We start from the raw sequence: 17830 nt of genomic DNA, 5'->3' as shown, positions 1-17830 counted from the left end.
CCTCTTTAATCAATTTTAAATTTTTTGTGTTAACTAGTATTAACTTTATCCATTTTTAAGAAAAAATAATTAATTTTTTGAAAAAATATACCCATTAACAAATATTTTATTTTTTATCATTAAATTTTGCTTACCAAAATACCCTTTAATAAATTATTTTTTTATTGATTAAATTGTATTTTTACCAAAATATTTTTTAAAAAATTAATAATTAAATTATTTTTTTTCTAAGATACCTAACCTTCAATCATTTTTTAATTATTAAATTATGATTTTATCAAAATTTTTGTTAACAATTATTTTTATATTTTATTATTAATTTTTTGATATCAATATTTATTATTTTAACATTAAATAAAAAAATTTTACCACTGTTAATATGTATAACAATTAATATATATTGATATTGAAAAGTAATCTTACTAAAATTTTTTATTTAATGTTAAAATAATATATATAGATATCGAAAAATTAATAGTAAAATATAAAAAAGTTGTTAATGAAAATTTTGGTAAAATTATAATTTAATAATTAAAAAATTATTGAAGGATATTTTAAAAAAATAATATAATTATTAATTCTTTAAAAAAAATACAATTTAATCAATAAAAGAATAATTTATTAAAGCGTTTGCCTAATAAAAAATTAACCAAATAAAAAATTAAACTTTCAAGAAAGTTAAACGTACTTTTTGTTTTCGGACAGATCTGTTAAACACACTCTTAGTTTATTTAGCAGGAAGTAGTTATTTTAGTGCTGTACTCGTTATAAGTTAATTTTGTATAACTTAAAAAGTAATGAATAAAGATAACGATTTTTTTTTTTTGGTCGGTGAATTGGACAACCCCCAATCCTAGGTACACAATACATACCCACACATTCTTCACATACTTACCAATTTCTCCTTCTCGGTTGCAGCTGATAGGACTCGAACCCGAGACATTTGAGATGAGGAAGGGGCAGAATACCGTGTGAGTTATGACTCATTGGCAAGATAACGAATATTAAATACCTGAGTATAGCACTACTAGATTAACATTTTTAGGCTCCCCCATTTTTCAAGACCATGCTAGATAGTGGAAATAATACATCTCTCCCCACTCACTAATACATAATATTTTGGGAGGTTGGAGGCTGCCCAAAAATCTACTTTCTCCAAGGCCCACACCAGACAAAAACCCACACGCCCAACCATCCCTAAATCAACAGCTCAAGCTATCTTTATAAAAATGGCTAGGCTCACTCCATTTAAGCTTACACCGAATATTTACTCTCGCAACTCCCTCTGTTATGCAACCCAACAGCACACGTGTCTCATCTCTAGGAAAAAAAATAATATCTTTACATTTTTCCCAACTTTGATCTTTACAGTAGAGCGACCCTTATTTAAATTCTCGATACTCTATTTACATTTTTCCCAACATTTTTCCCACCACATGTTCTAGATTGAGACTCGATACTCTATTGACCCTGCAACGTAAGGGTGACCAGGCATTTACAAATTCTCGGAAATGGTACCCCATTGAGCGATTTGATATATATATATGAGAAAAAGCTATGCATAAACTCATGGGGATGCGCGTCGGGGGATAGTCTAATGGTTTAGCGAATCGAACTTGTCGGGTTGGCTTGATAACCGACAGATGAGGCTCATCAGCCATAGGACAGGCATACATCATATGCATTTGTATGTTTTGATTGAGTGTGCATTATTTTGGTTTGCCTAACTACCTAGCCACATTTATCTACTATTTGTTTTACTTGCTGTACCTGAATCCTACCTGTGATTTCTTTGTTTGTCTTGTATGTGTATGTTTATCTGAGAGACCTTTTTGGGTAGAGGCGTAATGAGGGTGGTTTCTGGTATGAGGTAATGAAGGTTGGGGTAGAACGAACTAGGTGTTGTCTTATTATTTTAACTTATGTACTAGTTTGATAGGAAAGAGCAAAGTAAGTTGAGGGACAGAAAGTCTTTAGGCACGACTTTGATCTTTCTCATTTCTTTAAACTATTCACCTTACTGGTTTGTAAACTAAAGGAATTCCTTTACGACTTTTCAAATTAATTTTTTATACAAAATTATTCCCAAAAGGTAATTTCATGGATAAACTGATTTTATAACGAAATTAATTGTATTTGCAAGTATTTCTTTATTTTGATGGTATTTCCTTTCCTATTGAGAACCTGTGAGGACGATGTTCTCACTCCCCTACAGGTCTTTTCTTTTTCAGGTTATGGACGACGAAGCTCGGAAGAGCTTATTTATTGCCATTTCTGTTTTAAACGATGTTTGTGTTGTATTAGTTACTTTTTCCCTCGCCTTTATTTTTGTTCGGTAGTCGGTCTCCGGACAGGTCGGGTGGTGGTTGAAGGGGGTGAGAACGCCTTGATTGCGGTCGTACTGGGCTCGGATTTACCGTGTGGACGAGCTCCCGTTGTGAAAGGGAAAAAGGGGTGCCACCTGCAAAGACACTCCGACGCCCTAGTCAGATAATGTGCAGGCGGGGAAAAATGATAGGAGAAAAGGTGACGTACCTTGGGGGAAGGGCAGGTCCTTCCCCATTTATACCGTGTCAGAGGTGGGCCCTGCAAAGACAGGCCCACTTTCCTCGAAGCCTCCCTGCAGCTGCTATGGAGAGCTGTCAAGGACGCGTGTCCGGGTCGCATAGTGGATCACGCATGGTCGACCGTTCGGGTCGGGTACTCAAGGGGTCGGGTCGACCCGCGAGTCGCCTGGGCCGGGCCGTAACAGTGCCCCCACGCGCCAGTGGTAGTCGTAGGGGCTACCAATGGCGTGTCGTCTCGCATCTCATTTGTTCTCGTTAGGTCGGCCGCTCGTGGGAAGAATATGCCCCCAACGCGCGTGTCCCTTGGCTGCCTAAGCAACCGTTTCATCGCATCGTTCCTTGCGCCGAGCATTGAATGCTCATAATGGGGTGAAAAACCCTGTTTGCAAAGACCATTCTGCCCCCAGGTTTTTCGCGCTTCCTGGAAGACTGGTAGACGAAATTGTGATCCATGTTCTTTTGTACTTGTATGAAATCATTATTATGGCATTGGTTGTTTTCACAACTCCGTTCAACTAACCAGCAAGTGTACTGGGTCGTCCAAGTAATAAACCTTACGCGAGTAAGGGTCGATCCCACAGAGATTGTTGGTATGAAGCAAGCTATGGTCACCTTGTAAATCTCAGTTAGGCAGATTAAAATTGTTTATGGTTTCGAAAATAGAAATAAGAAAATAAATGAAATAATAAAAGGGATAGAAAACTTATGCAGATTCATTGGTGGGAATTTCAGATAAGCGAATGGAGATAATGTATGCTCAAGGACGCCTGCTATTCTCCTGCTTCAACTCAATCCTTCTTACTCCTTTCCATGGCAAGCTGTGTATAGGGGTTCACCGTTCGACGATGGCTACTTTCAATCCTCTCGGGAAAATGGTCCTCTGCGGCTGTCACTCGCATGGCTAATCGTCTGGAGGCATCACCTGGCCGAAGGCTACATCCCATCCTCGCAGTGAAAACTACGCTCACGCGCTCTGTCACAGCACGGCTAATCATTGGTTGGTTCCCGCGCCTACTGGAATAGAATCCCTTGATTCTTTTGCGTTTGTCACTAACGCCCAGCACTTGCAAGTCTGAAGCACGTCACAGTCATTCATTACCGGAATCCTACTCGGAATACCACAGACAAGGTTAGACTTTCCGGATTCCCAGGATCCTACTCGGAATACCACAGACAATGTTAGACTTTCCGAATCCTCATAAATGCCGCCATCTATCTAGCTTATACCACGAAGATTCTGTTGGGGAATCTAAGAGATACACATTCAAGCTCGGTTGCATGTAGAACGGAAGTGGTTGTCAATCACGTGCGTTCATAAGTGAGAATGATAATGAGGGTCATATAATCATCACATTCATCATGTTCTTGGGTACGAATGAATATCTTGGAATAAGAATAAGAGAGAATTGAATAAAAGAAAATAGAATTGCATTAATACTTGAGGTACAGCAGAGCTCCACACCCTTAATCTATGGTGTGCAGAAACTCTACCGTTGAAAATACATAAGTAAAAGGTTCAGGCATGGCCGAATGGCCAGCCCCCTAAAACGTGATCAATAGCCTCTTAGGATGAAGAATAAAACAAAACTGAGACCAAAGATGAAACGTGGTCAAAAAGACATCTCATACAATAGTTAAATGTTCTATTTATAATAAACTAGCTCCTAGGGTTTACATGAGTAAGTAATTGATGCATAAATCCACTTCCGGGGCCCACTTGGTGTATGTTTGGGCTGAGCTTGATCAATCCACGAGCTGAGGCTTCTCTTGGAGTTGAACTCCGAGTTATGACGTGTTTTGGGCGTTCAACTCCGGATCATGACGTTTTTCTGGCGTTTAACTCCAGACAGCAGCATGAACTTGGCGTTCAACGCCAAGTTACGTCGTCAATTTCCGCATAAAGTATGGACTATTATATATTGCTGGAAAGCCCTGGATGTCTACTTTCTAACTTCGTTGAGAGCGAGCCAATTGGAGTTCTGTAGCTCCAGAAAATCCATTTCGAGTGCAGGGAGGTCAGATTCCAACAGCATCAGCAGTCCTTTTGTCAGCCTTTTTCAGAGTTTTGCTCAAATCCCTCAACTTCAGTCAGAATTTACCTGAAATCATAGAAAAACACACAAACTCATAGTAAAGTCCAGAAATATGAATTTAACATAAAAACTAATGAAAACATCCCTAAAAGTAGCTTGAACTTACTAAAAACTACCTAAAAACAATGCCAAAAAGCGTATAAATTATCCGCTCATCAAAGACCATTTTTAAACAGCCAGTTTTATACTTCTGCATTTCTTCATACCTCCCATTTCTGCCTTCTTCTTGCTTCCAAATTTCAGAACATCTCATTGTGGTGCCCTCGCACATCTCCCCCTTTGCATCCTTTCTTATCTGCAGTTTCATCCTCCTTCCACTAATTCAGGTAATTCTTGAGCTCTTTTCCTTTTATGCTTTGTTCTTGCATGCTTGTTGCCTGGTTTTTATTGTTGTTGTGTGGCCTTTCAATTGTGGTTAGATGTGTTAGGGGGGGTACCATTCCGGGGTAGGTTTTTCCCTGGACTTTTCGCGTTTTAATTGTGTTTGGCCTTAGTTGGGGAGTAGTGGGGGTAGTGTCTGCATTCGGCCTGAGCAACCGATCTCTTAGACTGACTGGATGGTCCCCCCATGTAGGTATGGCTCGCACGACCTCCCGGGCTTCCCCTTCTCCCGCGGCGTACGATCCCTACGCTTGAGTCGTTTCCGATGTGAAGGACTCGCCTAACCAAATGGGTGAGGAGGAGCTCACCGAGTTCCGACAAGCCGAGTACTTGTGCGGAGGGACCGATGAGGAAGCCAATTATGATGTCTTTGTCCCGGCTCCTCACGAGCGTTTGTACGAGATTAATTTCAACCATCCCCGAGTTGCCGACTGGATTTGGTTCTACAAATCCATGTTTACTCAAGTTGGGGTTCGCATTCCGTTTTCCGCCTTCCAAATGGCACTCTTAGGTCGGGTTTCCGTGGCACCGTCGCAGTTGCATCCGAACAGCTGGGCCTCAATCCGCTGTTTCGAGATGGTTTGTGAGTTCCTTGATCTGCCGGTATCTGTAGATGTTTTTCTTTTCTTCTTCAATCTTACAAACCCTTCGAAGGAGGGGAAACATAAAAAGGGGTTCATGTCCTTCCGGTCTGCCCAAGGTCAGAGGATTTTTGGTTTGTTTAAGGACTCCTATCACGGATTTAAGGACAAATATTTCAAGGTCCGCCCTGTCAAAGGTCGTCATCCCTTTTGGTTGTCGTTGGAGGGGGTACGCCTTATCCCGACCTATTGGAGCTTCGGGGCAGGGTCCAATGCCTTCGTCAAGGTGACTTACAAGGGCATGTCTGCGGTGGATAGAAAAATTGCCGACGTGTTGATGGCAGTCTTTGGGAGGAATCATGTGAATCCTCACCTCCTTATGGGTGATCGGGAGGCCGGTCGTAATTATATTTGTGAGAAGCCTCTGCTTGTTTCGCCTCTTATCTTCTTGCTTTTGTTAATAATTTGTTGTGACTAACCGACTTCACTTCCTCTCTCTCTCTCTTTTTTACAGTGGGAATGTCTGCCGAGGTAACGGGTCTCCCTGACTTATTCCAAACCTTCCTGTGTGCAAGTGATGACGAGGAAGGTAATGAGAAATCTGCTGCTGGGAAGCCTGCTGCTCCTCCGGAGGACAAGGTTGCTTCCGAGCAAGGGGCTGCAGTCGACGAGACCGGCACCTCGACTCAACGTGCCGCGATCGAAGGTGACAAGGCGGTTCATGTTTCCCCCTTCCGTGAGGTGATCGGCACTGGGAGTTCGACATCTAACCCTGATGCCGATGACGAGGTGGAAGAGGTCCCTAGCTTCAAGAGGAAGAGGAAGGCGTCGTCCAGTCCTGAGGGGGTCCTTACTGTCATGGAGAGGAATTTTGATGCCGGGAACTTTATAGATTCCCAGCTGATTCCCGGTACTGAAGAGTATTTTCATGAGTCATCACTTGCCGGGCAGGCGAGGTGGATGTACCGTACCCTCTTACGCGGCGCAGTGATAGCTCGGAAAGCCGAGTTCGAACTGTCTGGGATGGAGTCCCTCCGCAGGAGGTTGGAGTCTGCTGGGAAGGCTAATAACGAGCTCAAAAGTGAAGTTGAGACTCTCCGGGAGCAGTTGACCCAATCTGAAGAGAAGCTTGACGCTGCCGAGAAGAAAGCTACTGCTGCCGAACAGAAGGCCACTACCGCTGAGAAGAAATTGGAAGAGTCGGACGCCACGGTTTCACGTCTTGTCGAGCGCGAAATGGCTTTGGAGAGTCAGGTCGGCGCGGCACAGAAACGGGTGGCCGAAATCGAGAAAGAGAAGCAAATCGCGGAGGCCGAACTGGCAACATGGAAAGCAAAGTATAAAGACGTCGTCAAGCAAGGGAAGGGTGCGATTTTGGCGACCGAGGAGGCCCTCAAAGCTCAGGTTAAAATTGTTGCCCCCGAGTTCGACACGTCGGCGATCAGTGTTTTCAAGGTCATTAAAGACGGCAAGATTGTTGACGTCCCCAAGAAATGAACCCTCTGTCTAAAACTTTTGTAGTTTAGCCGTTTTATTTTGGCTTTTGTGAACAATTTGACTATTTAGCCGTTTGCCCGTTTTAACGTAGTTAACTCTTTCTTATTCGTCTGGCCGTGCTATCGTTTCTATTAACCGTTATTGGTTTATAGTTGCCGTTTATATTAACGAGCCGTGGCCTTTTTGCGTAGTCGTTTGTTATCGCGGTATTTGACGGGCTCCCGGGGTGATCAGTCCCGGGGCCGCGCATCGTTGTCGGGTTGTTATAGAGCGTGTTGTCTGGAAAAGAGAAATTACAAAAGAGAAAATTTGCGCAAGTATATCTTATTCGGCAATTGCATAAGGGACCCATAGGTCATAATGGAAAGTTTAAATTCGCATCTTAACCACTTAGCTCGATTAGTCGGCGTGTCGCCCCGCGTTTCAGGAGTAGAACATTCTCAAGTTGTTCGCGTTCCATGTTCTCGGGACTTCCTTACCATTTAGCCTCTCTAACTTGAAAGCGCCTTTACCCATTGCTTCTTTGATTCTATAGGGGCCTTCCCAGTTTGCCGCCAGCTTGCCTGCTCCAGGGGTCGGAGGGCCGATGTCGTTTCGCCTTAGGACGAGATCGTTTGGCTCGAATTCCCTTTTGAGCACTTTGGTGTTGTAGCGTAGGGTCATTCTTTGTTTTAGCGCTATCTCTGACAAATGGGCCCTTTCTCTGGCTTCATCCATCAGGTCCTTTTCCACGGCTTCCTCCACTCCTTTCAAAAGTAGCCGAGGGCTCGGCTCCCCAATCTCTACGGGTATTACCGCATCTAACCCATATGTTAGTCGGAAAGGAGTCTCCTTAGTGGAGGACTGTTCGGTTGTTCGTTAAGACCAGAGGACCGAGGCTAATTCGTCGGCCCAAGCACCCTTTTTATTATCCAATCGCTTCTTCAGCCCTAAAAGGATAATCTTGTTCGCGGACTCCACCTGTCCGTTTGTTTGGGGGTGCTCTACCGAGGAGAACCTCTGTCTTATACCCAGGCCGGTGAGGAATTCCGTGAGCTTCTTGTCGGTAAACTGCTTGCCGTTGTCCGAGATGACGACTTCCGGAATCCTGAATCGCGTTATCACCTGCCTCCACATGAATTTCTTGCAATTGGATGAGGATATGCTAGCTAGCGGTTCAGCTTCTATCCATTTGGTGTAGTAATCAATGGCGACTATGAGATATTTGACTTGCCCGGGACCGACTGGGAAGGGTCCCAAAAGGTCGACTCCCCATTGAGAGAATGGCCGGGAGGACGTTAATAGGCTTAACTCGGAGGCCGGTGCCCTGTGGAAATTGGCGTTCTCTTGACATTTCACACATTTTTTTAAGAACTCCATGGAGTCTGCCATCATTGACGGCCAATAGTATCCGGCTCGAATTAATTTTCTTGCCAGGGCCTTACCTCCTATGTGGTGTCCGCAGCAGCCTTCATGGACTTCCCTGAGGACGTAGTCCGTTTGGTCGGGGTGTAAGCACTTCAGCAGGGGCTGGTTGAGTCCTTTCTTGAATAGCTGTCCTTGGATGACCGCGTATTTGGTTGCTTCCCTTCTCAGTTTTGCCGCGTCCTTTTCGTCGTCAGGGAGTTTGCCATTTTCTAGGAAGCTGGTGATAGGGTCTAGCCATGAAGAGCCCAGCCTTGACACGTGCAAAGTGACCGCTGGCTCTCTCGTCATACCTTGGATGAGAGACTGGTTGCCTTCTCCCGGTTTAGTGCTGGCCAATTTTGATAGGAGATCTGCCCGTGTGTTCCTTTCTCTAGGAACGTGGTGGACCGTGACCTCCTCAAATTTTTGGCTTAAGTTTTTTACTTTTTCCAAGTACTTTTGTAACAACGAGTCTTTGGCTTGGTAGCTCCCGTTTACCTGGGAGGTGACGACCTGAGAATCGCTGCATATTTCCAGCCTTGTTGCTCCGACTTCCGCCGCTAGGGTTAAGCCCCCTATAAGGGCTTCGTATTCTGCCTGGTTGTTCGAGATGGGAAATTCGAACCTGATCGACTGCTCGTATACTACCCCAACCGGGCTTTCCAGGATGATCCCGGCACCCCCAAATGTCTGGTTGGAGGCTCCATCCACGTGGAGCTTCCACCGTGTGCTCGTCTCTTCGGTTGGATCCCCCGTTACTTCTACCGGAAAATCTGCCATCGCCTGCGCCTTGATGGCTTGTCGGGGTTCGTATCGTATGTCGTATTGGGAAAGTTCGATGGACCAAGTCATCATTCTTCCCGCCAAGTCGGGTTTTTGAAGTACTTGCCGGATTCCCTGGTCCGTTCTTACGACAATCTGGTGACTTTGGAAATATTGCTTTAACCTTCGTGAGGAGGTCAAGAGTGCTAGAGCTAACTTTTCCAGTTTGCTGTACCTTAACTCTGCCCCTTGCAGGGCTGTGCTTATGAAATAGATTGGTTGCTGAGCCCTCCCTTCTTCCCGCACCAGAACTGCGGCCAGGGTTTCTCCTGTTATGGCGAGGTATAGGTATAACGGCTCCCCGTCCTTTGGCTTCCCGAGCACAGGTGGAGCCGCCAGGATTTCCTTGAAGTGCCGAAAGGCTTCCTCACATGTGGGCGTCCACTCGAACGCCATCCATTTCTTCATGAGGTTAAAGAACGGTAGGGCCTTTGTTGCCGATGCCCCGAGAAATCGGGATAGTGAGGTCAGCCGCCCCGCCAACCTTTGGACGTCCTTGATACAGCTTGGGCTCTTCTTCTGGAGTCGCTTGGCATTTCTCCGGGTTGGCTTCTACCCCTCTCTGAGTTATCATAAATCCTAGGAACTTGCCGGCCTCCATGGCGAAGGCGCATTTGAGTGGATTCAGTCTCATGCCGTGCTGCCGGAGAGACGCGAATACAGTTGCCAGATCCTTAAGGAGGTCGTCGGGTCGCATTGTTTTTGCGAGGATGTCGTCGACATAGACTTCCACTGTCCTGCCTATAAGGTCATGGAATATCTTGTTCATTAGCCTCTGATATGTTGCCCTTGCGTTTTTTAGGCCGAACGGCATCACCTTGTAGCAGAAGGTTCCCCCGGGCGTTATGAACGCCGTCTTGTCTTCATCTGGACGGTGCATCGGTATTTGGTTGTAACCGGAGTAGGCGTCCATGAAGCTTAGGTACCGGTAGCCCGCCGCAGCGTCGACGAGCGCGTCTATGTTAGGGAGGGGGAAACAATCCTTAGGGCATGCCTTGTTAAGGTCAGAGTAGTCCACACACATTCTCCACTTGTCGTTGTGTTTTTTCACTAGAACTACGTTCGAGAGCCACGTCGAGTAGTCTACTTCTCGTATGAAACCTGCTTCAAGGAGGCTGGCCGTCTGCCTGGCCACCTCCTCTGCCCTTTCTGTCGACATTTTTCTCCTCCGTTGTGCTACCGGGCGTGCTTCCGATCTGACGGCCAGATGGTGTGACATGATCTTCGGGTCTATGCCCGGCATGTCGGCAGGTGTCCAGGCAAACAGATCCCCATTGGCCCTTATCATTTTGACCAAGGGCTCCTTTAACTCATGTGGGAGGTTCTTGTTGATGAACGTGAATTTCTCCCCCGTGTCGCCGATCATGAATTTTTCCAGGTCCCCTTCCGGTTCCGGTCTGGGTTTGTCGTCTACTCTGGCGTCCAGGTCAGCCAGGAACACGCCGGACGCCTCTTTTGATTTCTTCTTTAGGGAGAGGCTGGCGTTGTCGCAGGCGACCGCCGTCTCGAGATCCCCTCTTATGGACCCTATAGATCCATCATCAGTAACGAACTTCATGACTAGCAGCTTCGTGTTGATTATCGCTTTAACGTCATTTATCGTCTTCCTTCCCAAGATGATATTGTAGGCGGTGGAATCTCGGAGGATCACGAACTCGGCCATTGCCGACCTTCGACCTTAGGTTTGTCCTACTGAGATTGGTAAGGATATTACTCCGTCAGGTTTGATGAAGTGGTCGCCCAATCCGATGACCCCGTGTTGGTGAGTCGTCAGATCGGCGTCCCTCTGCCCCAGTGCGTCAAATACGTTGCGGAACATGATGTTTGAATCAGCCCCTGTGTCGACAAGGATGCGCTTGACGAGGCCGGTTCCCACTCTAGCCGTAATGACCATGGGAGGATTTTCCGGGGCGTCGTCGAACCATTGGTCTTCCGGGCCGAAAGAAATGGATGGAGGTTTTTTAGAGTTTCGCACCAACGAGGAGGAGATCGCCAAGACCTTCGCATCTTTCTTGTGCGCCGATCGGGATTTTGGCGCGGTGTTTTTGGCTGTCACCACGTTTACCACAGTGAGGCCGTGGTCTCTATCTTCTGGCTCTTGTCGCCGTTTTGCCGAACGGGTTTTGCCTTCTTCATCTTGGTCGCGATAGCGTCTCCTCGGCTCTCTGATAAGATGAGAGAACGCTGCTAGTTTGCCTTCCCTTATTGCTTGTTCTAATGCATCCTTCAGGTCAAAGCAGTCCTGTGTTTGGTGACTGTAACCCTTGTGGTAGTCACAATAGAAGTTCTTGTTTCCTCCCGTACAGTCCTTGAGTGGTCGGGGCTTCGGCAGGATTCCCTTCTCGGCTATTTGTTGATAAACTTCCATGATGGGGAGAGTGAGCGGGGTGTAGTTGGCAAATTTTCCGACCCGGGGAAACGACCTGGGTGTCTTGCTTGGCGCTTCCTCCCTGGTTTGTTCCTTCAATCTTTCTCCGTTACCCTGCTGCCGAAATTGGTTGTAGCCGGACTGCCGTTTATTGGCAGCCACGACTCGGCTGACTTCCTCGTCGTTTATATACTCTTTGGCTACCGTCTGGATCTCGTGCATCGTCTAAACTGGCTTTGTGGTAAGGTGTTTTCGAAAGTTTTCGTTGAGGAGGCCGTTCGTCAGGCAAAGGCTGGCCACCGAATCGGTCAGGCCGTCGATTTCCAAGCATTCGTCGTTGAACCGGTCCAGGTATTTCCTAGTCGACTCTCCCTGTCTCTGGGTTACCCCCAGAAGGTTGATTGGGTGCTTTGCCTTTGCTATTCGCGTTGTAAACTGGGCTAGGAATGCACGACTGATGTCCGAGAACCCGTGGATGGACCCCTGCGGTAGGCCGTTGAACCATTTGATCGCGGGTCCTGCTAAGGTTACCGGGAAGGCTCGGCACCTCACCTCGTCCCCTACTCCCTCCAGATTCATCCTTGCTTCGAAGGCCGTGAGGTGTTCTAGGGGGTCCTGAGTTCCATCATACCTCATGTCCGTTGGTTTGTCGAAGTGCTTCGGCAACCGGACTTCTAGGATGGATTGGTGGAATGGGGTAGCGCCCATTATCACGGGTTGTCGTGTCTTCTCGGTCCTCCCTTCTTCGCCCTCGCGATCTCGTGCTGTGCGGCGCGTTTCCCTACCTCGGGAGTAGATGATCGTGTCATGTCGTCTCCTCGGAATCGGGGAATCTTCACGCGTGCTTTCCGCTTCCGTTCGGAATGCGGAGGCGCGTCGTAGTCGGCTTTGGTGGGAGTCCCTCTCTTGGCTTTCATGGGATGGTGTGTAACTGGGATCGGTAGTTCGCCCGTCGCGCTCCTGTTCGGCCAGTTGTCGTTCCAGGTTCTGGACCCTGTGGCGTAGCTCCTGCATTATTATGGCGCTGTCGCCGCCTGTTCCTCCAAAGGGTCGCGTCCTTGTGTGCTGTTCAGCGTGTTGTCGGGGGGACCTTCGTCGTCCTCTTAGTGAGGCGACAGAGGCCGCCCCTTCTGCTCCGGCTCCTCGGCCTTGGTCTCCGGGACCCGGCACAACGTCCATTAAGGCGTCCCCACAGACGGCGCCAATGTTCGGTAGTCGGTCTCCGGACAGGTCGGGTGGTGGTTGAAGGGGGTGAGAACGCCTCGATTGCGGTTGTACTGGGCTCGGATTTACCGTGTGGACGAGCTCCCGTTGTGAAAGGGAAAAAGGGGGTGCCACCTGCAAAGACACTCCGACGCCCTAGTCAGATAATGTGCAGGCGGGGAAAAATGATAGGAGGAAATGTGACGTACCTTGGGGGAAGGGCAGGTCCTTCCCCATTTATACCGTGTCAGAGGTGGGCCCTGCAAAGACAGGCCCACTTTCCTCGAAGCTTCCCTGCAGCTGCTATGGAGAGCTGTCAAGGACGCGTGTCCGGGTCGCATAGTGGATCACGCATGGTCGACCGTTCGGGTCGGGTACTCAAGGGGTCGGGTCGACCCGCGAGTTGCCTGGGCCGGGCCGTAACAATTTTTATAAGTGTTATAAGAGGGTTAAGATTCTGATTATATAATGTTTGTGAAATTAATAATATGTATATATATGTATTCTTTGTGAGTATTATAATTTGTAATGTATGGATGTAAGCTTTGAAAAAATATGGTTTAAGTTTTAAACAGACTCCTATTTTAGTATTAAATATATTTAGAGGCATCGTAATATCCAAGCTATCAGAGTGACGCAGCCGGAAGCGTGACGTTCTGATAATGATGGTGTTACATAAAGTGTCTTATTTGAATTTAAAAAAAAATTAATTTATTTTTGATGTAGTCCCATTGTGAGGTCAAAGTTAAATAATTAACGGAATTTCCTACATAACAACAGTACAAGAACAATATCGATTACCAGGAGAACAAATACAAGCTCCAGAGGCACAAAATCAACCATAAATACATCAATACATTTATTTATCATTTTCTTTAATTTTATAGAAAATATTTTATTTAAATTATAAGAAAAATAATAAATAAGTAAACTTTTCAAAAATCAATCTAAACTAATTTTTTTCATCTTTTTAAAAAAGATTTTTTTTAACAAATAAAAATTATTTTACATTTGAATAAACTTTTTTAAAAAAAATTTAAATATTAAAAATATCGTTTACTTTTACTTTTTTTTTTAATAAAAATATACTTTTTAAAAATATATTCAAATAAATTTTAAATAAAATAAAAATACTTTATTAAAAAAATATATGTTTTTTCCACTAAAAAAAAAAGTCCATCAAAACTAACGCTTATTCATCAACTTCATATGGACTTTAGTTCCCATTTTCTTTTGAGAATAGTAGCGTAAGAACTCTTAAAGACCCATTGGGCAGAATACCTAACAGACGCCCCATTAATAGCGTCCATGAAAGTCTTTTATAAGTCATGAAAGCCCATATTCGGACACGACCAAATCCACCCCAAGTCAACCATTCTGTTACAACTTACAACCTTGAACTTGCCACTCTCTTTCTCCACAACCACCACCGTTATTCTCCCCATAATCCGATTCAATGGGCGGCAGCTGCAGCTCCACCGCCGCCACCAGCGCACCATCCTCCCAAGCTCACAATAACACTGCTGAAGCCAATCGACCCTCCAATGGCATCAACGTCCTCCATCCCCATTCCAACCCCACCCCACACAAACCCCCGCCCCCTTCCTCCTCATCCGCCCCCATCGGCCGGGTGTTGGGCCGCCCCATGGAGGACGTCCGCTCCTCCTACGTCTTCGGTAGGGAGCTGGGGCGGGGTCAATTCGGCGTGACTTACCTGGTGACTCACAAGACCACGCGCGAGCAGTTCGCGTGCAAGTCAATCGCCACGCGGAAGCTGGTGAACCGCGATGATATCGAGGACATCCGCCGGGAGGTGCAGATCATGCACCACCTCACCGGCCATCGCAACATCGTCGAGCTCAAGGCGGCCTACGAGGACCGCCACTCCGTCAACCTCATCATGGAGGTCTGCGGCGGCGGTGAGCTCTTCGACCGCATCATCGCCAAGGGACACTACTCGGAGCGCGCTGCCGCCAACCTCTGCCGCCAGATCGTGACGGTTGTCCACAACTGCCACTCCATGGGTGTGATGCACAGAGACCTCAAGCCCGAGAATTTCTTGTTCCTCAGTAAGGACGAGAATTCCCCTCTCAAAGCCACCGACTTTGGTCTCTCCGTCTTCTTCAAGCCAGGTTCGTAAGTTTAATCACGCTCTCTAATTAATTAATGCTTAGTAATCACATTTATTTAAAGTTAGATTAGTTAGTTAGCAAACAAGCACACAATGAGAATTCAGAAGAATTAAGATGATTTGTTTCGTTCAAAGTTGATCAAATAGGTTCTGTTCTGTTTGAGAACAGGAGATGTGTTTAAAGACCTTGTTGGGAGCGCCTACTATGTTGCTCCGGAGGTTTTGCGTAGAAGTTATGGGCCTGAAGCTGATATTTGGAGTGCCGGCATTATCTTGTACATTCTGCTCTCCGGTGTCCCACCCTTCTGGGCAGGTAAACCTCCTTCCTTGCTTTGCCTGTATTTTTCCTTTTGCCATTTGTAATTTGATTACATCATTAGTTTAACAATTAAGATGCTAATGCGTCTAGATTTTGTTTACTGGTAGGGGGTTTATTTGATTCTTGAGCTTCACTTCAGTTCAGATGCGGGTGCTTTGGTTCTGGAAGCTTGTTTTCTTGTTCATTACTAGATATTTTGTGTTGATTGGAGACTAGTTATGCTTTCTAATCTTTCTCGCATGTTATTCTTGTCTTTTGTATGAAGAAAATGAACAGGGTATATTTGATGCTATTCTTCGTGGACGCATTGATTTCTCATCAGATCCTTGGCCTTCCATATCGAGCAGTGCCAAAGATCTGGTCAAGAAGATGTTACGTGCTGATGCCAAGGAACGGCTTTCAGCAGTTGAAGTCCTTAGTAAGTTAATAAATTTCTATTATGTGAAAAGTGGTTTATATTTTATATGTAATTGTATTGCACTATTGTTTATGAAGACCAGCTTTCCATATGTTATCTGCTGCAATAAATCTCTAGTCTTATCTTTGAGATCAGATCTGTTGGAAGGATAGCAAAATCAGTGACACTGAAAAACTGGCAGAAATAGATTTAATCGTGAAAAATGTCACTGAATCTGATTATACTTGCATGCTTTTAATTTTCTTTGATCTTATTTGAACCAACCCAGTCATAACAGAATGTTACTTGTTCTCCAGACCATCCTTGGATGAGAGAAGATGGAGCATCTGATAAGCCTCTTGATATTGCTGTTTTGAGCAGAATGAAACAATTCAGGGCAATGAACAAGCTAAAGAAAGTAGCTTTGAAGGTAAACCCATCTATGTTGTAGTGATTATGATAATCATTATCAAGCTTTTGGAAACGTTGATAGCTAGAATTACTGTTAAATTCAAACTCAAGAGGGTTCGAAATTGTTTATTTAGTTAACAAATACAAGTAACAAATAAACAGGGAAAATGAAAAATTATTTTCTCTTGACATAGGTTATTGCTGAAAGTCTTTCTGAAGAAGAAATCATTGGCTTGAAAGAGATGTTCAAAAGTATGGACACAGATAACAGTGGAACAATAACTTTTGAAGAGTTGAAAGCTGGTCTCCCCAAACTCGGTACGAAGCTTTCTGAGTCTGAAGTAAGGCAGTTGATGGAAGCGGTAAGATATCTTTTGTTTCTATGAATAGTTGAGCTTTTATATGATTTATTCTCCCATTGGGTGATAAAGTTTTATGGTGACCAATATTCCACCCTATTTCTAGATTTAGACTCTAAGTAGGATCTCATTACATAATGGAAAACTGTGTATCATCTTGCATTTTTTATACCCACTATTGCTTTGATCCAAATTTCAGAATTGAATTCTTCAGGCGCATAACTTAAGTTTGCTTATGAATATGAACTTTTTATTTATTTAAATTAATAACTTGCGCTAACTAATACAGCATAATTATCTTGTTCCCAGGCTGATGTAGATGGAAATGGAACCATTGATTATATTGAATTTATAACAGCTACCATGCACATGAATAGAATGGAAAGAGAAGATCACCTATATAAGGCCTTTGAATATTTTGACAAGGATAAAAGCGGGTAAACTCTTTTGTTCACAGTTCATGATTTTAGAGTGGTGGCATTGCTGTGGCTTTTCATTGTCATGCACGCATGCAATGCTTCTGTTTTTATAGGTACATCACAATGGAAGAGTTGGAATCTGCCCTTAAGAAGTATAATATGGGTGATGAGAAAACAATAAAGGAAATTATTGCCGAAGTTGACACAGACCATGTAATCTTCTCCTCTCTTGTTTATTTAATTAATATTTACCAGATGTATTAATTCTCGGATTTCTTGCAGGATGGAAGAATTAACTATGACGAGTTTGCAGCCATGATGAGGAAAGGCAACCCGGACTTGAATGTCAACAGACGTCGCAAATAACGAGATCAAGTTGAATTTGAAGTTCCCCTTTTCCTACTGATTCAGAAGCAGAGGAGGCTCAGGATGAAGGATGATCCAGCACTCTTTTATCACCTGTTAGTTTCATCTTTGGAGAGCCCTTCCTTTAACAATAACTTGTCTTTATTAGCTGAGATTGGTCATTTATATTATTTTTTGCGCGTCCAGTCAGACAATTTTCTATCCACTGTTTGTAGTCAAGAAATGATCAATATGTACAAATTTTTGAAACAGATTAGTCCCTTTTCCCCCCTGATAAGGCAGCCAGAAACCGAGAGTTCCAAACATTGAATGTTCCTTATTTCATGATTTATGTTAAGCAATATATCATGGCATCTTCATTTCTCTTGCTGCACTAATTAGTAACAATAATTAACTTGAAATTAGTCTAGTAAATACCATGATTCCTTAACTAGTGTTTTTGGTTGAGTCTTGAATATGAAAAAAGATCTATTTGGAAGACCTCTACCCTTATCAAGTTGGATACTTGGATGTTTAATTAATAAAATTTA

General features: G+C 44.6%; 3 protein-coding genes across 3 annotated transcripts; 2 read left to right on the top strand and 1 right to left on the bottom strand.

Annotated features, from left to right (window-relative positions):
• The first annotated feature begins 6141 nt into the window (after positions 1-6141).
• LOC130980500 (uncharacterized) lies at positions 6142-7119 on the top strand. The gene has a single exon (XM_057904171.1). It carries the CDS (start codon positions 6142-6144, stop codon positions 7117-7119), a length of 978 nt encoding a protein of 325 aa, XP_057760154.1.
• Positions 7120-7977: 858 nt separating this feature from the next.
• On the bottom strand, positions 7978-9723 carry LOC130980499 (uncharacterized). The gene has a single exon (XM_057904170.1). The coding sequence runs from the start codon at positions 9721-9723 to the stop codon at positions 7978-7980; it is 1746 nt and encodes a 581-aa protein (XP_057760153.1).
• A 4484-nt stretch (positions 9724-14207) lies between these two features.
• LOC130981635 (calcium-dependent protein kinase 1-like) lies at positions 14208-17664 on the top strand. Its single transcript, XM_057905232.1, has 8 exons — positions 14208-15030; positions 15199-15342; positions 15614-15766; positions 16063-16175; positions 16351-16518; positions 16825-16952; positions 17048-17147; positions 17217-17664. The coding sequence occupies exons 1-8, from the start codon at positions 14355-14357 to the stop codon at positions 17298-17300; spliced, it is 1566 nt and encodes a 521-aa protein (XP_057761215.1). The 5' UTR covers positions 14208-14354; the 3' UTR covers positions 17301-17664.
• The last annotated feature ends 166 nt before the right edge of the window (positions 17665-17830 follow it).

Source organism: Arachis stenosperma, chromosome 5 (genome assembly GCF_014773155.1).
Source record: "Arachis stenosperma cultivar V10309 chromosome 5, arast.V10309.gnm1.PFL2, whole genome shotgun sequence".
Lineage (NCBI taxonomy): Eukaryota > Viridiplantae > Streptophyta > Magnoliopsida > Fabales > Fabaceae > Arachis > Arachis stenosperma.
The sequence above is the reverse complement of the archived record's forward strand: the minus strand, read 5'-3'. Positions and strand labels throughout refer to the sequence as shown.